This window comes from Limulus polyphemus, unplaced genomic scaffold, assembly GCF_000517525.1.
Source record: "Limulus polyphemus unplaced genomic scaffold, Limulus_polyphemus-2.1.2 Scaffold1757, whole genome shotgun sequence".
Lineage (NCBI taxonomy): Eukaryota > Metazoa > Arthropoda > Merostomata > Xiphosura > Limulidae > Limulus > Limulus polyphemus.
This window is the reverse complement of record NW_013667367.1, coordinates 138,542-161,806: the sequence shown is the minus strand read 5'-3', so window position 1 is coordinate 161,806 and position 23,265 is coordinate 138,542. Positions and strand designations below refer to the sequence as shown.

Genomic DNA, 23,265 nt, shown 5'->3' with positions numbered 1-23,265 from the left:
GATAATTTTGTCGGTCACTATGACTCTCTAAAGGCGAGACATCGTGAGCCCACTTATCAACAGGTCCACGGGTCAAACCCTTCAATGAGCTGCTTACTAGCATACGAAGTGTTTTAGCTTGCCACGAAGAAAACCGCTTCACGTGAGAACTGAGAATACGGTTGCATGGTTACCCTAACAGGGCCCGCGCCCATCTCAAGAACGCTAATTTATCACACCCCTCTCATGAAAATAGACGCGCCTTAGCATCGCGCACCCGTGTAGGGCTGTAATGACGGTAATCGCCTAGTGGCGGCAGCGGGCCGGAACAAAGACAGCCGACTGCCAACGCATAGTTCAGTCTAGTCGTGGAGAGTGAGTAGTGTGGGTAACGGTGTGTTTCATGTTTCGTCTTCGTTTTTGTCGATTCCGATCTGCGCTTCCTCTCTAACGCTCCGTATCGAGTGGCTGAAAGAGCGTTCGGAGCTTTAGCCACAACGTAGTTGACTTTTTGTGTGTGCAGTTGCAAAGTTGTTCGCGTTTAACTTTTTGGAAATTTCACATTTTAAGTTGTATCATTCGATATAATATACTTATATGGACTGTTATCGGTCCAGAAGACTCGAGCTCTTTGTTTTAAGTTCACGTCACACTACTTGCTGCTTTCGGAAAACCCAAGTGACAAAGTGAAATTCAAAAATAAGCGATAGAACGAGAGAGGTTATCAAATACTCCACGAATCCAGTGTTAAAACAAAAATACAGAGAACTTTAAAAATTCAGCAAACGTTTTTAGTTCCATTGCAGATCCTAAAGGAAACCATATTTGACCTTAAGGAAAGTTAATTTGTGTGACGATGTATTCTGCTGGACTTTGGAATGAGTTTTTGAGCACGACGAGAGTAGAGTAATCTTCACATAGGTGGGTTATCTTTGTCTTCCTTGTATCTGGCCATCTAGGTTTTGTTGAGTTGTAAATACCGGAGGCTTCTTTATATCATTGTTTGTATTTGGCGAGCTTATGTTAAACTAGATAGTTACGACTGAATTTAAAGAAGGTGTTTGATGGAAGGGAATTACATAACTTTATATTTACTTTCACTACTTTGAAAAGGGAGGGAAAGAAAGACTATGTAATTTGGCTTAAATTGTTCACAAACTTTCCATGTGAAAAGTTTCGTATCTAACACATCACATGTTATTATTTAGATAGATTCATACAGATTGGTCGCCAATAAGTCATAAGAAGTTATTGTGTATTTAGTCTCTGAATTCAAGTTTTGATATCTTTCAATTGTGATTGTACGTTGATTTCAATGTTCTTATTTATCCGCAAAAGCTATGTATAATACTGTAGATAGTTTTAAGCTGAGAGCCTACAGTTGTAAAATGAAAAGTTATTTGTGATGAGAAAAGGCTTATTTTGTGTTGAAGAGGGTACACCTAATTCTGACATATTTGTTTTAGTTACGAGAACATCAAATGGGTTTCTACATAATTTAAATTAAAATAGTAGTGTAGGAAGGAGTTGCAAAATAGGGATGCTTGGCTAGATATGCAGATTTTATAGTGAGAGATTGAAAGTATAAGAAGCTACTCAAAGCAGCTCACTCTAGGGGGGGGGGGCATTTCCCCCAGAAAATTACTATAATATTATAATCTACAGTTGCTATATAAGTCAGATGCCTCTAAATATCAAGATATTAAATTCACTTGATTGAAAGTTATTACTTTTAAATACTTCAATATATATAATAATCAAATAAGTCTAAAGTGATAATTTATCATAAACCAAATGTTTTGGATTGAATACTCAGTTTAATAATTATGTACATATTGTTTTTGAAACTATCTTGGTTAGTCTTCTATTTAACGGAACACGTAGGATTTCAAGTAGTTTAACTGTGTTACGAGTCGAAAGGGTAAGAGCTGAGAGGGTTTTGAAATTAAATGAATTTTGTAGAGGCTGTAAATATTTAAATAAAATTATTCATACTATTACTTAAGCTGTAGAAGGCCAAAAAATGATAGTTTTAGTTTTATCTTGAACAGAACAACATTCTTCTTTGTAATTATAATTTATAGTTAACTGTTATCTTGTACATAATATATCCACAACTTCAGCTTAGATGTATTATGAAACCTCTTTTTAAAATAAAACATTTATTGAAATTTTAGAATGTCATCCCGACGGGGGTAATCGATCTATTGTGATATTTAAGTTTTAATCTAGTTGCTGCGGGAAACAATATGTTGAATCCACCACTAGGTGGATGCCTGTAGACGAGAATAAAAGAATACATACCAACATAAGACCGGAAATTACATCTAATGTAACTTACCACGTATACAGACAGAGTGTCGTGTTGCAGTTTCCACTGTCACCTTTATTATAGTGAGTAGAGCTGAGAATGAAGTACAGTTGAAGATTCTTGTGATTACTGTTCTGAAACCAACCTTAAATCACCAGAATTCGGTCATCCCTCTTCTCGATCTGTGAGCTTTTTATTTTATTTTAAATCATGTTCACCTGATAATGTGTCGAATTATTGTTAGGGGTTTCCTATTTATTAGGTCATGATAAAAGCGTAAGATGAACAAACTTACGTTTATAAACCATACACATGTTCACTCAAAGATCAGTTTCATTAAATTCAGTTTAAACAACAAAACTGTATGGAAATATTATTTCTTTCTCTGTTTTTCATACCTGACCTTTAAAAGTTCATTTGTACAATAATTTCTACAAATATACATCTGTTTCTAATTATAAGTATAACAACACTTACTCAGGATGCTGCGGGGTAGTTGGAAAGTTAAAGATCAACCCGTAAAATAGTATATTGAAACATGCTGTAAAAATGAGATTAACGACAGTGGGTATACCGAAACTGTTTATGTAGCGTATAAGATATATGTGCACGGTGTATATCACTTTATAGTCGGTGTTCATTCATGCTATGACTGTATTGCATGTAAACTATTTTTGTGTGACATATTGATGTTGTCTGATTTTGGAGAATGACATTTTCTAGATATATATAGTTATCAGATATGCATGCAGATTTAGTAAGTAGTGGCTAACTTTTCCGAAGCCATTCACGAAATTACGATTTAGTCAAAAATAAATGTATATATATGGGTATATTTCTTTTATCGCTTACTGATCACTTGCGAGTAACGTGAATAACGGATGTATATATATGGGTATATTTCTTTTATCGCTTACTGATCACTTGCGGGTAACGTGAATAACGGATGTATATATAGGTATATTTCTTTTATCGCTTACTGATCACTTGCGGGTAACGTGAATAACGGATGTATATATAGGTATATTTCTTTTATCACTTACTGATCACTTGCGGGTAACGTGAATAACGGATGTATATATATAGGTATATTTCTTTTATCACTTACTGATCACTTGCGGGTAACGTGAATAACGGATGTATATATATGGGTATATTTCTTTTATCACTTACTGATCACTTGCGGGTAACGTGAATAACGGATGTATATATATGGGTATATTTCTTTTATCGCTTACTGATCACTTGCGAGTAACGTGAATAACGGATCTCACGTTATTTGAAAAGGATAATTATAAGTTATAAAGATAGTAAACACTGCTAAATGAATCAACACGTTTGAAGTACTTCGTGTTAAATCAGAGGATTTTCTTTTCGAAGCAGGTTTAATTTAAACCTGTTTTGTCTGTAAAAGTTCTTTGTTTAAAATGTATTTGTTTAATGGTGCTGTAGGTAAGAGTGGCTGGTTTACTACTACGTTTCTATGGGGGATAATAGAGATTCAGAAGTAAACTATAGCCTGGAGTGTTATGGGGAGACTTAAAAAACAAAATACATTACCGTGTGTCATCCCCGCAACTGTATTTCTACATTCATTAATCGTTTAAGATGTCTCATTTTTAAATAATAAATACCCTTAACACGCGTGATATACGTATTGGATGCATTGTTGATATAACATTGTAAACGTACTATAATTGTTTCTTTACACATGGCATTGTTAAATCTACTGTATTTATATCAGTAATCAAATTGTGTATGTGTGTGTGTATGTATATATATATATATATATATATATTATCGTTAAAGGTATTGTATTTCATGTTTTATCAAATGATGCATGTTATGCACCATGTTTTTCTATTAATAACATCGCGACGGATCGCAAAATGTACATGTTACGTCCTATACTTCTGTACATATATTTTCAAATATCATAAGATACATGTTTTGTACCACGTTTATCTTTAGATAGAATTGCTACAGATATTTAAAGATGTGTTTTACACTACGTATTTCTCTCCACGTCTATAAGTTTTAACATCGTTTTTTAGGCTAGTATCGAACAATTACATTTACGTTTACTTCTAAGTATATTTTGATTGACTTAACGCTTTATTAAACCTATTTTCTCTCTCTCTCTTTTAATTTTGCAATTCCCTTAATTGTACTACATAACATTTCATTGCAGGCAATCATGCAAATGGCAGTTATAACTAAATAAGAAGAGTTTTAAGGTATAAAAACGATAGCACACTGTCTTCGTGTAGCATTCTTTATGGATTGTCCAAACTTCATAAAACTGATTGTCCCATTCGACCCATCGTATCTAACCTAGGTACGCATAATGATAAACTAGCAAATGTTTTCGTTGATTTTATTATAAAACTATTCATTATTAATAAATAGTTAGTTTTGAATTCTCCCAGTATATCAGGAAAGTAAGCTTCTTTGAATCCGTATATAGTGACATTTTGATGTAGAATCATTATACACTAATGTCCCGTTGAAAGAAGCAATTGATTCCTTTGCTAACTTGAGTTTTGAAGTTGTCAAGGGTTTAACTAAAGATGTCTTGCTTGAACTCCTTCATTTTACAACTGAAAAATCACGTTTTATGTTTGATGGAAAATTTTTATGACCAAATAGATAATGTCGCATTGAATCCACATAACCCATGCTTAGCTAAAATTTTTCTCTGCTAACATGAGAAAATATTACCTTTGTTACGCATTAAATGTAAATATCATGTTCAGAAGTTTTTATAATATTTAAATGAAAGACATCAGAACATCGAATTTGCTGATATAGAAACGAAAAAATAGCTTAAAAGTTTATTTTTAAAAAAATCAATTCGTTTTCTCGCAGATTTCAGAAATAATAAAAGTAAGCAATAGACAGAGGCGTCGCTAGGCGCTGGCACACGCGGCCCGTGCCCTGAATCTCCTGTTGGTGTCTTGAAAAATCAAAATAGAAAACCATAATCGATATCGTACTGAAACGGCGAAAATTCGCGCCTATGGTCCAGAGCCCTGAATCTTTTAAGTACTTCGAGACGCCTCTGGCAGTAGAACCTATAGTTTCTGTAATGTTCGTTCAATTTCAAGATTGAAGATCTAGAACCGTGACGTAATACCACTGGTGAAGCCAGACGCCTTCCAGCCGCCATCATGCGTGATGTAGGTAAACGACTTCACGGTCGTTGTTCGAATCAGCATCCTCTAGAGAGACCAGCCTTATAATGAGGTGCCTCAGAGAAGAGAAAAAGCCTTTCTTCCGGTGCCGCATGCGATACTTAACGATGCGTGTACCCGTATCCAGTCCCACGCATTGCACGCTTTGCATATTCGTGCACGCCTGCATTTTAATTATTAACACACTCAATACAGTTGTACTGAATGTGTTGTAATCTGATCTCAGTGTCAGTGCGTAGACAATCATCGGTAATCGTGATCGCTTTGTAACCTGTGCGGAAGCTAAGATGAGACGTAACTTCAATTTCATTGTATAATCTAAATTTTGGAAGATAATTCTTATCTAATATTCAGTATTTCTAAGACAGAAGCATACTTATAAACATGTTTAGCAACTTGGGACTTTTGATTAAATCCGTTCATTCGATGTTCTTGCTTAAACACACAACATATATTATTTTGCCTATATAGTTGAAGTATGAACCTGCATTCAACATGGAACCCTTTAAAGGCACCTATATATATATGCAGTGTTCAATATATATGCCAACTACTGATCCTTGTGACCTTAGAACGAATAATTCATCCGGCTGAGACCCGTCGTATCTATAATTTTTCTTTCAGTTTTCCATCTACTATAGTGGGATTTAATAATAAGGTGCAGGGAAAGTCAATCAATCTTTCTGTTCATACGCCGTAGGAAAGCGCGTTTTATCTAATACGACAAGAGAAGTGAAGGAAGGCAAGGCCTCTTTGAAAGCCAGACTCCTCTTTCTACCTCCAGTGTTCTTTCGTATTCCAAACAAGTTCTCGGCGCTTTTAATCGGTAGACCCATCTAGCTGAACAACCACGAGAACGATCTGATCTCATCCGCCCGCTTCACACTGAGTGGAGACGCCCGGGTCGCGTCGTACAGCCTCGGGGTGTGGGATTGCCAAGCCGGGGTGCTTCACCAAGAATAGAGTAATGCAATTAACGCAAAAATTGAAGTACCGAATGTTCGGCTGGCCGTGAAGAGGGCTTCATTTCACAAAATTCATGATGTGAGAGACACATTAATTTACATTTGGGCCTTTTAGGGACTCTTGCCGGGGCACATCCATCAGATCATGAAGCCCAGGAGCGGTTTTATATCACAGGGTCACTCCATTGTTGACCTAGTGTCATCTCGTTAGCACGAAAGGGTTCTCCCTCATGCCGGGTCACACATGGGTATATATAATTATTGCACTTAGCGCAGTTTTGAGGTGACTTAACCGGTTAGTTCCTTGTTTCTCCAGTACTGCGCCAGCTGACTTGCCATTGTACTCTATTGTTGTCGCACTTACTGATTTTAACTTTGCTAGCATCCAGATCTTCGTATACTCAGTGTAAGATCTGTATTACAGCACACTGCTATATTATTCTAACATTAAACTTGAAAATAAAATTTGATAACCACCATAACTAGTTTTGTTTAAAAATCTCCATGTTATCATAGTACAGTTAAGCACATTCATCGATCATAACACTTCACAAATAGTTTACAGTCAAACACTAAGAATACCGCAGTGATACGTTATACATATCATATAATCACCAAACTTTACATTCATTAGTTGGTTGTCCGTCATCACCGGCCCCCCAGTGGCACAGCGGTATGTCTGTGGACATACAACGCTAGAAACCGGGTTTCGATACCCGTGGTGGGCAGAGCACAGATAGCCCATTGTGTAGCTTTGTGCTTAACTTCAAACAAACCGTCATCACCGACAGCTCTTTTTAGCCAGCAAACATGTGTATCTCACTGAGTTCATTGTCATCGTCAGCAGAACTGTACATTTTAATTTGTATTCATTGTTATTAACAAAAATGTTACTGTACCTGTGACAGGTACTTTTCGGTCAACACTTCTAATCAACTAAATGTTCGTCTCCACAATAAATCGTTAGCAATGATAACCTACATTGAGCAGTGTTACGCAAGACGTGAGGAGAAACAATTCAGATAAAAGTAATAATGAATAAGTTATGGTTTAAACGCCGAAAGTTGGCCAAGTGTTAAAAGTGAATAGGCATAAAACTTGTGAATAAAAATCACGTAAACTGTTGATGTTTTTTCATAACTTAAATACTATTTTTATTCGCCTCTGATTTTGAATTCAAAATAGATAAATTACGAGGAATGTGAAGAAAAAACATTGTAGTTTACATGATTTTTTATCTCAAATTTTAAACTTATTTCTTAATTAATAGTGAATAAGTTTAACATACGTCAAGATTACTACTGTTTTATTTTATGCGACAGACACCCTTCGTCATTTAGACGACTGTTAACTTATTATTATTATTACTGTTATATGAATAATTTCTTCTGTTATCATTAACAATATTGTAATCATTTCATTATTTTTTATCTGTAAGCGATTACAATAACTAATTGATGCTATGCGTTTTGTTGTGTGTATTAGTTTACATTCTGTGTTTGTTATCAACAATGTTAAATTACACAGATAGATATCACTCTAAATGAAACTGGCGAATCTCCAGAAGGGCTAGAAGGATTATCCTGAAGTTTGGATTATAACTCAGAAATATCATGGAATTTCTTAGAATGTGTTTATGTATAAGTGGCAATGGAGTGTGATTCAGCAAGACGATGCATCCATATACATCTGAGACGTACACATCACTACGGTTTACATCTGATCGTGTCATCAGTGGATGTTTATCTGTCACCACCAGTGCTGCCTTAAATATAAACTTCACCTTGATGGTTCATGTTACCTCGTTTACCTAAAGAATGCCATTGTAAGGAAAGTTGCAAACGTTCCTCTTGTTGGACACTTAGAGGTGGACACTCTGAACATCTATGACTTTACACTCTGCTTTCAAACTGCAGATTTTCATCTGAAGCGCCACCCATCCATAAATAAACACACGTGAAAGAATATCACCGAGCCCTGAATTATGATATCAAATTTCATAACCAGATATCCTGAAGACGCACATTTTAATTTTGTGCAGGTTTTTTATGGACTCACTTCATACCTCAGAGCTTTTTTACAGCCCGTCCGTTTCAATACGTACAGCCCTCCAGTGGCAAGTCTAAAGACATATAATGCTAAAAAACTGAGTTTCGATACTTCTGGTGGGCATAGCACAGATAGCCCATTGTTAAGCTTTGTGCTTAATGACAAACAAATCAATCGGCACATAATACATTTGTGGAAACGAAATATTATTTGCTCTCTTAAGTAATTAAAAGAAACATTTTTTTATATATTTCATTTTACAGAAAGTTTTTGCCCTTAAAACTGAGTGGTGAATGCCTAAGTATAAAATTGTTCCCTTTCTTCTCTATGTAACTAAATACGTTTTTGATGAAAACTGCGAATTATGTTAGAAGAATTATCTTTGTCAGTTTTTTTTCCGTGTTACAAATTAGCAAGGTGAAGCGATGGATTACTGAACAGTCAACTTTCAATTGTTCCCTGCTAGCGCAGATGATGATGAGGAGTCGTGAGAGCAGGAAAACCGAAGTCGTCTTTAGTGCCGCTTTATAACCACTGAACTGTCGTTGTTCATACAGGCGCATCTGTCGTGAGAATTAACGGTAGACGACCGGATACGTCGGTAGTTTCCTTTCAATCATAAGTGGTTAGCACCCCCCTCTCCCGCTTTCACCCCTTTTTTCATCTTTGTTTCATCATTGTATAACTAGTCGGCTATATGATTATGGTTATGTGTTGTGTCAACACACACACACACACACACAACTCTGAGAGAAATAAAAAAAAAATCCTTAAGGTAATACTAGCTAAGAGCTCTCAAGGTTGGACATGCCTATTGAAATGGCGTTTCTCCAGACGATTTCACTTCTGGCACACTTTCAGCGATAAGTTTAAACATATTACATTGTAAAGTAATGATAATTTACTACAGTTGGAAACCACTGCTTATATTATTATAAACTTTTAAGTCGCTCTGAAAGAACATTAATGTGCGACAGACACTTGATAAGAAAAGAACCAGAACGCCAGTCAGTCAACATGTATACACGCCCTTAATATTACATATTGAGAACGTTGCCACAGTGGCGCAGTTTAGTGGAAGCAAACTCTCTTTTTTTAAGTACTTGTCATATGTAGATACAGACCCATAAACAATTTAGACAAATTAAAAAATTTATATTTATAAGCTTGCTCTTTTTGACAACATCTGAGTGTTTTTCTTTTCTTTTTATACCGATTAAACTGTAGGATTGTATGGTACTTAAATTCACTAAAGTTTATGAAAACATATGGTTTTTTCCAATATGATGAATATTTCGCACTCCACATCACAACGTTTTTAAACTTTTATTGATTGATTACTGCATCACTTGGAGATATCCTTCGTTTTATAAACCAAATATATACACTGTGGATAACAAAAAATGTTTTACGCTGAATCGCTACTTACTTTCCAACCAGCATATACTGTAACTTGGGTTATCTTTTAATTTATTAAAATATATTCAATTATCTATTTAATAATACACCACTATTCTCTGAAACCCGTCACACATTATTTACCACATGTTGTTTTAATTAGTGTAAATCCTGTTTTTTCTTCTAAGATTGATTCGCTGTGAATAATGCTGTAAGTTGTGGTAAAACAATATAAGTTGAATAATGATCTCTGTCTTCATCCCATAAAAGTCTTGCTTCCATTCGAGGAAGATTAATTATAACTGCACGAATTTAATCATTTTTATATGCAAAGTTTAACTGTTCAATGACATTTCAAATTTGTGTTGTTGTACATGTATATACTTAAACGTTTTGTACGTATCAATATTATACATTTTCTTAATTTTCCATTGAAGAATCGACCTAATACATTTTTCTTTTTCAGGTTTTAGGGTTCAACAAGTTATGTACTATCCTAGCTTCTACTCATCTACTCAGCCATTTGAAGCAAGTTTAGCTAGTACCGGAAGACCTTTTGAAGTGCCACGATTGCCACCAAGACGTCAAAGTGAAATTCCATTGGATCTGTCCAACAAATCTGTAGGCCAGACCCCGGAAGGTGCAGTAGAAACTGAAGAAATGTATTTTTTAGAGCAGCGAAAATTTGCGGGACTGAGTGCTTCCCAAGGACTCCCGACAGGGTTACATAGACATATGACAGGTGTAGGAGGTTCTCCAGGAACTTTGTTGGATCCGGCCCTTTTCCGTGTGGGTTACAGACCAGATGCCAGTGTAGGTGGCTTATTGGGTGCTAATATATCGTCGCCATTTTGTGTAGAACGAACTCCAGTTTCGTCTTCTGTGCCATCGTTTGGATCTCATCACATGATAGGTAGCATCTTCCAACAACGAGACCAATGTTTAGATCAACATGGCGCCATCTGTGCAGGGACTCGACCCCCGACACATCTTTCTCCATTCTTAGAACCAGCATCGTTATCATTACCCCTTCGACCATCCAACAGTAGCTTGTCTGATAGGAACCTTAGTTTGGGACCTAGGAGCCTTTATGGACAAACTATTCCAAGCTCTTTGGGACTTCCTAGCCTCTCACTATTCCCTGAACGGACCGAAGAGAAAGGAGCTTTTGTGGCTCTCCGGCCAGGTGCCGAGAAGAGTGTATTAAGTGGCACCCCACTTGAGGCAACAAGTTATGCAGAGCATCTCCAGCGGTTAAGGGAGCATCACGTGCAGCAAAACAAGTGTGTAGGTGCGTGCTGTTCATCCACACTCGGTAGCTTGGGGCAGCCATCCAATTCCTGCTCGTGCTGCTCATCACAACAAACGCCTCTTTGTAGCCGTGGTCCCATGGCCTGCTTAAGCAAAGAACACGGCAGCGGAAAAATGTGTAATGGCGCCTGTGGATATTTTGCTCCATCTCTTTCTTATCTTGGTCAGCGTGACATTCGGTTGACAATGAACCCCTATTACAGCAACCTGGGGGAACCAGTAAGGAGAGACGACATTTTTGGTTCATTGTTCTCTTCAAATCCAAATTTGTGGGGTTCGAGTTTATCTGCAGCCCCGATCAGTAAAGCTGTGGCTCCAGCCGCTTCTCCAGGTCACAAAAAGAAAGACAGTACAGGCTTAGGTCAGAAAGAAAGCCCACGTGTTGCCAAGGACTTTCCAGGCTGTTTAACACCAACAGAACGTCGAGATGGTGTCGTAATGCAACGCCCCCTCCCGACACCCAGCTATAACCTTGAATCACTGAAAAAAGAATCTAATAATAATGAAGTAATTATTATTGAAGATAAACCTACAAGCAAATGCACAAAACACAATTTCTTTAAACCGAATTCCCAGTCATCAGACCATAGAACTAAAAACAGAGAAAATCATCAGAAAGAATTTTCAAAACAACACAGTGTTCGAGATGCTGCAACTCATTCTGCTAAACACAGTAGTAAACGGCTGGATCATACTGAAACCAATGTGAAGATGCCACAATTGGAAGCAGTTACCAGATGTCACAATCGTCCTGAGGTTTCTCAGTCACATGAAATGAAGTTTTCTGATCCACCAGCCCTCGCAGCATCAGGAGTTATCACTGAATCCAGTCAACCGAACATAACATCCTCTTCTTATCCGACCCTTTGGACACCCCACGAAACAATTACAAGTTCATCTTCGTTCATTACAAGTACACCAACTCCTGTAACAGCGCCTATTTTCCATCAATCATTTGAATCCTCTTTAAAAAAGCACGAAAAAATAAGAGAGGGTGAATGCAAATCAGTAATGAACCATCATATCAATCAAAACGTAGCATCGTTGCTTCCATACAGTATCATCAACCTGACTCAAGACACTAAGCCTTCTGCCTTGGACTCAGAACGTGCCAAAGAACCCGGATGCTCGTTGGCAATACCATCTTCACATCAACATACTGGCCCTAGTCATTTCCAGCAAACAAAACAGGTTGATATCAAAAGCCAAGATACAGGCTCATCATTTTTATCGCCAACAAAGGAACACAAAAAGCCCGACATTTTGCCCCCGAAACCATCAGAGTCTTACGATCCCTACTCCTTCACCCAGGAAAAGTCAGAATACACTTTCGACGATTCAGAAGGTACTTCGCTGCTAGACGTTGGTGGACTAAACACCAGTCGCAAAAGGTCTATGCTGGAGAGTTTAGCTAACTCAGATGCCCAGAAAAAGAAAAGGCCAAACTCCTCAGACCCGTTTATCGACGCATCAAAACATAAGAAAGTGGAAAGACCACTTCAGGTGAGTATTTGGAGAGAGATATATGTGTTTACAATGTATTAACTTCTTTCCGCTTTTGCTTATTATTAATTGCCAGTGTGGTTTTTATTGGCAGAACACTTGAATAACTGGTGACATATTACTGCTGCTACTTTACTCAAAATCGTTAAAGATATTTATAAAATATAAGAGCTATAGAAACATGCAATAAATAATAGGTTTTACGTTCAAGTGCATTTTTGAACTCTATTGAGCCGTTACATGTATGGCTGAGGTGTTTTGTGCTAATTTACCAATACTAAACCCAGAGCAGTCTAACAATCCTGGAGGTATCCCTAGCCAAACCCCTGTTTCCCAATATTCATTTTTCTGTGATGCTGAACGAAGAGATCTTGATTGGAGATCGGAAATCGATAGCGAGCGACTTGCACGTGTGTTGGTTCGGTTAGAGATGTGAGCTTACGCTTACCGCGAGGTGCTTCCGTAATCTGTAACTCTTGTTCGCTGACTGGAATCGTTTTCGTTCGCGGCAAGGAGCTTTTGGAGTATTTGGAGTATCGACTGAGTAAGAAAAAAAACATGATACTCGCAACGTTCAGGAAAAATATAAGATTATCGCAGATGTTTTATTTTTCATTTTTGTTCATAAATCTGAGCTCTCTACCGTATCGTGTAGCATGAATCTTTCAAAGAACATTAGATCCATGTTTTAATCGTAGGTAGTAGTGTATTCAAGAGACGCGAAGAACATATTCCAAAATATTTATCGTGTTAAATAAACAAGGTTTTTCTAACATTGCTTTATTTACAAAATTACTCTGTAAGCTTCAACTTCGTTAATTTCGAAAACCTGTGGACCAGGTTTTTGTTTTTGATATCTATTTATCAGTAATTAACGAAGAAAATGTAGTAGCGTTTAGGCTACAGTGCGCATTCTACCATTATTAAAGTTCGGGAACTTCGGTTTTATTCCACCGTGGGAAGCGATGAAAGAAGATAATAACAACGTTGGGTTTGGAACGCTAATTGGGAACGCGAGTAACATAGCCTAGTAGGTGTAGAACGCTCGTTTTTTCTCGTAGGGTCCGTTTTGCACACGAGTAATCTTGTCACGCACCAGACTCGTATACGTTACAGGCATGCACTAATTCATCGGCGTGAACCCTACAGTTGGCGTGAATACGTTCTGTATACTGCATGAATCCATCAGTTCAAATGAGAAGCAATATTATCGTTTCCCAGCTCTTTTGATTTTTTATTTCTTTACACAAAATTTAAAAATTTTAAAGATTAAAAATGAAATGTACCGGGCTACTACCACTACTCGGTTTTTCTTTTGAGCGACCTGAAAGAATGGTGTCTTATTTTTGTCATAAATAACACAGCATTTTAGTCCATAAATTCACGAGTGACAAACTAAGACACCATACGTTCACGAGTGGCTGTCACAAATAACACAGCATCTTAGTAAACTAAAACACCATAAATTCACGAGTGATTGTCACAAATAACAGCATTTTAGTAAACTAAGACGCCATAAATTCACGAGTGACAAATTCACCAGTGACTGTTTGGTAAGCTAAGACACCGTAGATTCACGAGTGACTGTCATAAATAACACAGCATTTTAGTAAACTAAGACACCATAAATTCATGGTGTCTTAGTTTACTAAAATGCTGAGTTATTTATGACAATCACTCGTGAATTTATGGTGTCTTAGTTTACTAAAATGCTGTGTTATTTATGACAGTCACTCGTGAATCTACGGTGTCTTAGCTTACCAAACAGTCACTCGTGAATGTAATCTGAATATTAAATCATTGTATTTTCTATTGTTTATAACTAACACTTATCATTCCATCCGGTTTACTTTACTGCGCAGTACATAAAAGTTACGTGTCTTGCTGTTTGTAATACAATATTAGCATATAAATTACACAGGCAATGGTTGATACATTCATCAGATCTAATTGCTATGACACGAGTCATATAAGAGCGATATTAAGACCAAAAACTTTGACATGAGTAATCATGGACTGTGAAAAACTTACCTAGAAAGAAAACTAAAGTTTTGGGATGTACGGTGGGGTTACTGTGTCCTTTTAGGGTGACTTTGTTCAAAAATCTGTTATAATTGTTTACGTATACAAAAGCATAATTGCCCTAAGCCTTACCCCTAGAAAATAGATTGTTTACTTTCAACATATGGTTTAACAATTTCGTTCGTGGTCTACCATATATACCCACTAGTTGTATGTAATTCTGCACCGTAATCGATGAGACATCGCGACTCGACCATTGTATATGCGGGAAAGATAATTCTGGCTGTGTATGTAATACACATTTTCCTGATTCTTATACAAACAAACATCTCTTTACTATACTTAAGTGAAATTAGAACTGTTCTCGTTAGTGGTTCACATCGAAGCCATCTTTGTTGCGTATGATTTCATTGTTCAAAGATTTCGATATTGGTTATTATATCACTAGAAAGAATGTGACTTGTTGTTAATCCCATGTATAAGTCAATAATCAAATGAATACAAATATAACTAGTACTCAGAAAGAAACGTGAATCTTCCTTATAAGCTGTGGATTAAATAGATTTTAACTTAAATGTTTTGGCCCTGCATGGCCAGGTTGTTAGGGCGCTCGACTCGTAATCTGTGGGTCCCGGGTTCGAATCCCCGTCACACCAAACATGCTCGTCCTTTCAGCCGTGGGGGCGTTATAATGTGACGGTCAATTCCACTATTCGTTGAAAAAGAGTAGCCCAAGAGTTACACTGCTAAATTAGGGACGACTAACGCAGATAGCCCTCGTGTAGCTTTGCGCGAAATTCGTAATAAGCCAAATTTAAATGTTGCGCATTTAATATGTAATTCTATATAATAAAATCTTGGCAATGTTTGAATCATAATAAAGTAATATTGTATGTTAGCAGGTTAGCGAGTCTGGTAAATGACAAGCTGTATGTGTGTTTCTACACACACACACAAAATCGCGACTTAATTACTATTGTGACTTTTTAACAACTGATAAGCACTCTCTGTTTAAAAATTAACCGATCACGTGTTTTAAACTGTGTATACCGCGTCTCATGTTTAATACACAGTATATCGCTTTCTGTTTCCAGACTACGTCTACACAATCTAGCGAAACTACCCCTAGTACCTCGCAAGGTAAGTCAAATAGTTTTTCTTATAAATATATATAACTATATGTATATTGGTTAAATAATGCTTTGTAAATAATAACACTTTATGGAGTTTGGTAAAATACGTAGAAGAAAGTTAATGTACATCATATTTTCTAAATGTACTCTCGCTCTTCTCTCTCTCTCTCTCTGTATATATATAAATGTGTATAACACGAACACGTTTGTTTTTCGAATGAATGAACTTAATGATACTATGTTTACAAGGCCAGTTTGATTTAGCATACTTGCAGTTCAAAATTCACAAATAAATTTGTCATACAATTAACTATTAAAGCTGGCTTTCCTCTTATTTATAAGGTTAGCGCTGACGTTTACTTTTTGCTCTTCAATAGCTACATTAGGCCCTCACTATCGTATGATACACTAAAGCAATTAGTGAAACGCACTTGGTTTGTTTACACACACACACACACACACACACACACATACATACACATATATTTCCAACCAAACTATCACTCCTTTTTTTTTATTGAGAATGGTTTGTTTCAGTAGTTAGTTTGTATATGTCCAAATATGATACTTGATTAATACCCACTACTGCGCATGTCCCTCCTAACTATCTAAAAAAAACTGTCAGACCAGTCAGAAATCAGTTAATTAAGCTAGGTGTCACTGAACACACATATGTATATATACATATCCTTTTTTTATTTGCAGATAAAGACGTTTTAAAGAAAAAACAAGCCAAAGAATTAGAAGACTATAACAAAGAACTGAAACCAGAACATATAAAGACAAAACATCGAAATCATTCAGGTACAAAACATTTATTATATAATGTTAACATCTAGTTTATCTGTGTTATCTAACAACATGGAAAAATATATAGTTAAAGACGTGGAGTTGGATTAAAAAGTGTGGCTAGTAAAATATAGACGCTTTTTAATGACAAGTAGTGGTAAGAGACTCTTTTATAATCTTAAAAAAGTTAAACTTCACAAAACGAGTACATAGTATGTTTCTATGTTACATCAACATCGAATATAATTAGGCATGAGGTCTTAGATTGAAAAGTGTAATGGAATACAAGTGAAAGGCCCTTTTTTTTTCTTACACCAACCTATACACATATATATATATTTACTTGAAATGCATAATATTTAAACGTGGTTTAATTGATACAGATTGCCAATGTCGTTTCTACAGGTTGTAAAGAAAAGTTTCTGATAAATAAATTGAAGAGTGCAGAGTTTGAAGAGGGTTTCCGCAGAGAGGCGAAGCGAGTCTGTGCCAAAGCGAAGAAAAAACTCAGAAAACGCTTGTTAGCCAGACTTTACGAAGAACAGAGGAAATCGGACCCAGAGAGTGATAATGAAGTGTTGTCAAAAACAGAACTAGATGAGAACTCTCAGTGTTCGAATCAAGTCGTTTCTCAGTTAAGCCTAATATGGAAGCACAGGCGGCTATTATACAGTTGTCAAACAGTTAGACGACGCCGACTAAAGTCGGGTTTAGACATGATAGCAAAACCACATCGGAAGAAGAAGTCAAAATCAGCAAACATTCAGAAGCTTTTGGATAAAGAACTTCTGAAAGAACAGGAAGATTTAATACCTTTAGAAAGCACTCTTAAAGATATCGGAGAAAGGGTGAGTGTTCACTAATTTATCTTCTGTTTAAAAAAAACAATTTCTCAAAAAGCTATTTTTCAAAACCAAAAATACTTCACTTTAGAAGTGAAAATAGAAAAGACGGTCTACGATACAGAAGTAAGCTCAGTTACGCTGGCCCCCAGTGGCACAGCGGTATGTCTGCGTAGTTACAACGCTAGAATCCGGGTTTCGATACTCGTGGTGAGCAGAGCACAGATAGCCCATTCTGTAGCTTTGTGCATAATTAAAAACAAACAAACAATATCTGCGGATTTACAACGCTAGAAACCGGATTTCGATACCTGTGGTGGGCAGTGCACAGATAGCCCATTGTGTAGCTTTGTGCTTAATTACAAACAAACAGTTACGCTGTAATTATTTTTTATGAGTTTGCGGCACCTGTAGGAAAGAATACAGTAAGGAAGGTGATATGAAAGTTACGGTCTTGAGCTGGCAATGTCTGGGTCACCGCTGAGTCTCGTGTTTTCTCCTGTACGTGCATTTACCTTTATTATCATTATATAACAATTTCTTCTGAAGTTAGTGTCATGACATGCATTTTGTACACCCGTAAAGTTCAGATAGAAAATTCGAATATTTGATTTAACTTGCCTGGTTTTGATAGGGTATAGATTTAACTTGCATGGTTTTGTTGCATCAGATGTCGAGGGAATATTCATACCCACATTTCTGGGAAAGTATTAAAATCAGTTCGTCGTGGTGCTGTAAGCGGGAAGGAGATCTCCTGTGTCAAATCATTGAGGCGTAAGTTATCACGTGACATGTTTGCACGGTATGACAGCAAAGATTAACTGGGACCATATGTAATAGAGTTGTCGTATTTCTAATTTCGGTGAATAAAGTTCGAGGAAGACCTACATAGCCGCAGGCTGCCTAATCTTGTTAAATCGAGAAACCTGCCAACATTGTGGCAGTCGAACTGCGCGTTATGTGCTTCATAGAAAGACCAATTCCATCATTTTATAAAAAAAATAAAAAATCAGAAGTAACATATTTACTTTCGTAAAAACAATGTATTTTACAGACCCGGATACTGTGGATAAACCTATACAACGTCTTAGTTATAAGAGGATAAATCTATGTGTATAATTTATGCATAGAGATTCGTTTCCACATTTGTAAGTTATTTACCAAACTACAAAAAAATGTCCGTACCTATATTAAAAAAAAATATTTTGGATTAGTAAACAGCACCTATACAACACATGGGCTAAACAATATTTATGCGACACATAGCTTAAACGACGTATTATGCCATATTAGAGTTCCATATGATTCGAATATAACTAGCCCTAACTTTGAGCTGCAAACCAGAGAAAGGGCAACTATCCCTCGCCTATTCGGCGGATACTCATAAACGAAAGTGAGATTTGTTGCCGCAGTTATGATACCTCTCGCAGCTTAAGGTACCGAGCGTGTTCAGTGACGATTACGTCTTGAGCCTTGGACTGTCTGATCCATAGTCCAGCACACTAATCATTAGACCACGCTCGGTTCCTTCTCTACAAATTACATTATATAGTTTAATTTTACTCTAAGTGTCGCAAATTATAAACTTTAAAAACTCCATATAACCCAGAGGTTTTGTAATTAATTCTTGAAGTAAAGTCCATCCAACGACATTTTAATTTTCTGTTTCAAACTCGGACTGACACCAAACAACATCATAATCCATACTCGCCGTACTAAATGGTGAAAAAATATCGCAACTATTTAGAGCATTAGCTAAAAAATTAATAAAAGCAATAAATGTTTTAGTTACTTCTGTCAGTTAAAACATACATTTTTGATAATCAAAGATTTCAGGCTTTTCTAAACGTTTGAAAAGGAGTATTTGTGCTTTCAAGCACTGATACTGTAAGTTTTTATTTTCTAGAGCTTTATGTTAAGACTTTAAATTGTGAAAACCATTTTGTCAATTAACTTATCCTTTAATTTTTAATACCATAAAAAAATGACATACTAATTCACAAATTGGATGTAGTGATTAATAAATGTTAAATATCTGTAAATATCCATTTTTGTATTTATTTTTTGCATTAAAAGTTGATATACTGAAATATTTCACTCTTACGATACATGTTTCTTTCATTGTTGCTATATTCTACATGTTTCTTTCATTGTTGGTATATTCTACATGTTTCTTTCATTGTTGCTATATTTTTGGCTCTTGAACCGCTTGTCTAAACTTTTCAGATACCTCCAACTAATCAGTACCATATTTTTTGTTTCAGCACCAGGTGCCGTTTGACTTTTCCAATGGAGCTCCTCCAGAAATGAAGCGTATCATGGTAAACAAAGCTTTAGGAGAAACCATTCTTCATCGAGCGGCAAGACTGGGTTATGCGGTGAGTGTTCTCTTCTTATCGGTTTCTCCCGAAGGTTTACTACACGGATTGTAATCATAATAGTTTGCGTGGTGTTTTCTCGACTGCATATCCGTACCAGTGGGATTAAACGTCTTCAGAGAATACCTATACTGTAGTGTTCTATCCGTTTAAGAAAGCAGACCGCTATATACGATGTCTGTCACCTTATATATATTAAAAGTCTAAAATTTCTGTTCCTTCTAATATATACATGGTGAGTCAAAAGTTCTGACTCCTCCCAATTGTTGTGAAGTAGAACAGAATATCTACATTCTGCTGACATACGGTGCTTGGGTATATTCAGAAACTTTTGTTACCTAACACCATTTTGTGTTGACACATTTTACCACAGGCTGATAGTTTCAGAAATGGTATTTCATTAATCTTGATTTGAACCTTATATCATGATACAATGGTCAACAAATGGTCTCCAATATGTCTAAACAACCTATGTGGGCAGATTTTCACATCAACTTCACAACAATCGGGACTTTTGACTCCGTGTATATTCTACCATTTGTTTAGTCACGTGTACAAATAGGACTGTATGTTCAATATTAATAATAGTTATACTGGTAAATGCTTGTTCAAATTAGATTGGGTTAGAGTTTGTTTTGTATGCGTACTGGTGCGTAATATGGTGTTTTTCACAGACTATATTGTTTTAACGCTCGCATCCGAGAAATGAACGAAACATTACAAACCTTCAACTAAAAAGCGATATATTTCGAAACGTTCACATTATTTATTTTCTTCTTAATAATCTTCTGTTCTTGCAGCTGTTATATTTTCAATTTGAACTAAATTTCCAGTACAAGCTTGCCGTTGTTAAAACTGCTCTTTTTGTCTGTCTAAAAATATTCATTTTAAATCTCAATGTTAGTAAATGGTACAACACTTGCATAAAATCAGTTCAGAGATTAAGTTTACAATCACATTTTCCAAAACCTGGAACCATATTTCCTATGGGAAATGTGTTACAACATCGTTGGTTCAATAAGGCTACTTTAATTGCGGGTTTAGCTTATGCAGATTTTGATTTTTCCTTGCAGGAAGTGGTTTTGTACTGCCTGGAGACTAATTACTGCGATGTCAACGCTCGTGACAACGCTGGATATACTCCTTTACACGAATCCTGTTCGCGCGGAAACCTCGAGATTGCAAGTGCACTCGTGCAGTATGGTGCTGACGTCAGTGCGAGTGCAGCGGGAGGGATCAGGTACGTCGTGGTCTATCTTTTGGTAGAATATGATTTTTTAGTGTTGTGCAGCTGGTATGACATCAGACTTCAAACTTATTATGTGATAGGAAAGTTGGAAAGTCTTGTAAGAATACGCCCTTACCACAAAAGTCTAAATTAGTATCCCTAATTTTAAAGCCTGACTCTAATTATAAGAAAAAAATTGTTGCCCATTAAATTATATAGCCCCTCTATACATGCGCGCGCGCATACACACACATACACATACATACAAAGGAAACCATTTCACTAAGCGTATCTTCAAACAACATTTCGCCCCCCAGTGGCACAGTGGTATGTTTGCGGACTTACAACGCTAGAATCCAGGTTTCGATACCAGTGGTGGGCAGAGTACAGATAGCCCATTGTGTAGCTTTGTGCTTAATTACAAACAAACAATCAAACAACATTTCAAAAAGAAATTTGTCATGAATCAATTTACTTTTTTTAAAATACAAGATGTAAAATCGTTAAAGAAAAAGAGATGAAGTTCGGTTTTTTGTTTTTCAGTCAATTCATTCAATTTACCTTATTTTTAACAACAAAAGAAGTGTGAAAATACGGGAACTTTCAAGTAGCCTCTTAAACTGTGTGGATGATTAGATCCTATGTTCTAAGTTTTATCTAGAAATAGATAATCAAAAATTTTGTCTACGGATGATGTTTTATAACACACACACAACACACAGGCTAATCCGAAGTCCTCCAGCACTCGTATATGAAATCTTATATTCATAGAACATCAAAATATTCTTCTGGCGATTCCCCCATTCAATTTTGACGATTTGTAATACAAGTTAGGTAAGGTCAGAAAGAGCTTCACTTGGAATATACGGGACCTGAAGTCTTTGAAGTAAGTATTCGAAACAACTGTTTGTCTTTCTCTTCCAGACCGCTTCACGACGCCGTGGAAAACGAGTATATTGAGATTGTGCGTTTGTTGTTGTCCCACGGCGCTGATCCTACCATTGCCACGTACTCTGGTCTCACGCCTCTAAAGCTGGCGAGGTCGTCCATCATGGCGGAGTTCCTACGGGGTAAGTACGCAGCTGCCTACGTGTTGAAACTGTAAACACATGACATGTATGCTTACTCCTCGTCAGATGGAAGGTATAAAGTGTGTTAACGATCCTAACTATGGCAAATCTGGCCTTGATATTAACAAAACTTCCAGTTTTATTATATCTAATAAGAAGATGCTATTGTTAACCAGAAAGTGCAAACGTATGTTGAGAGTTTTGTTCCTGATCAACTCTGTTAGTATATATAGTACCTGTATAGACAGTGTCCAGTAGTAATGACTCGGGTAATAGAATTATTATTAAGAACGTATAAGTGAAAGTAAATATGAGTGTATAATAATATGTTAGCCACACTATATCTGCTGTATCGAGTAATTTAAAACTGGAGAAATATAGATTATTATAAATATACGATTTTGCCGGGTTTATGTTTTTTCGGTGTTATTTTTTACTGCTTTGCTTTATTACTGATGCAATTTTTCCTGCTTCTCTTCATTATTGGTGTAATTTTTTTGCTTTGCTTTTTACTGGTGCCATTTTACCCCGCTTTTCATTATTATTTACGCAGTTTTTCTTTTCTTTGTTATTATTTGCACAGTTTTTACTTTATTTTCTTCTTTACTGACGCTATTTTTTTCCTGCTTTTCTTTATTATTTACACAGATTTTACTTGCTTTTCTTCCTTACTTATGCCATTTTTCCTGATTGTTTTAAATTACTGATATAATTTTCTCCTGCTTTTCTTTATTACTGATACAACTTTCCCAAGATCGATATTGTTTTTGTATAGGTTTCTTGGCTGACGCAACTGGAGAGACTGACAATAACTTAGTTCTACCTTGGAAATTCCATGGATCATCGTGTTGTCTAGGTAAACCGTTTCTCAATTAGTCGCATATTTATTTATTTTGTCCTTTATTTACGTGGATCATGGATCATTGTGTTGTCTAGGTAAACCGTTTCTCAATTAGTCGCATATTTATTTATTTTGTCCTTTATTTACGTGGATCATGGATCATCGTGTTGTCTAGGTAAACCGTTTCTCAATTAGTCGCATATTTATTTATTTTGTCCTTTATTTACGTGGATCATGGATCATCGTGTTGTC

General features: G+C 36.3%; 1 protein-coding gene across 3 annotated transcripts in view; it reads left to right on the top strand.

Moving 5' to 3' along the window:
• The first annotated feature begins 314 nt into the window (after positions 1-314).
• The window catches only part of LOC106464843, a 26,267-nt gene continuing 3,316 nt past the window's right edge, over positions 315-23,265 (top strand). For 2 of the 3 annotated variants that reach the window (XM_022392638.1, XM_022392641.1), the window contains exons 1-9: positions 315-900; positions 10,363-12,710; positions 15,827-15,872; positions 16,571-16,669; positions 17,060-17,502; positions 19,761-19,874; positions 20,948-21,114; positions 22,027-22,172; positions 22,948-23,028. In XM_022392638.1, coding sequence (XP_022248346.1) covers positions 10,383-12,710; positions 15,827-15,872; positions 16,571-16,669; positions 17,060-17,502; positions 19,761-19,874; positions 20,948-21,114; positions 22,027-22,172; positions 22,948-23,028 — 3,424 coding nt within the window. In that variant the 5' untranslated portion in view covers positions 315-900; positions 10,363-10,382. The remainder of the gene's footprint in view (positions 901-10,362; positions 12,711-15,826; positions 15,873-16,570; positions 16,670-17,059; positions 17,503-19,760; positions 19,875-20,947; positions 21,115-22,026; positions 22,173-22,947; positions 23,029-23,265) is intronic. The other variant, XM_022392640.1, reaches the window with a different exon arrangement.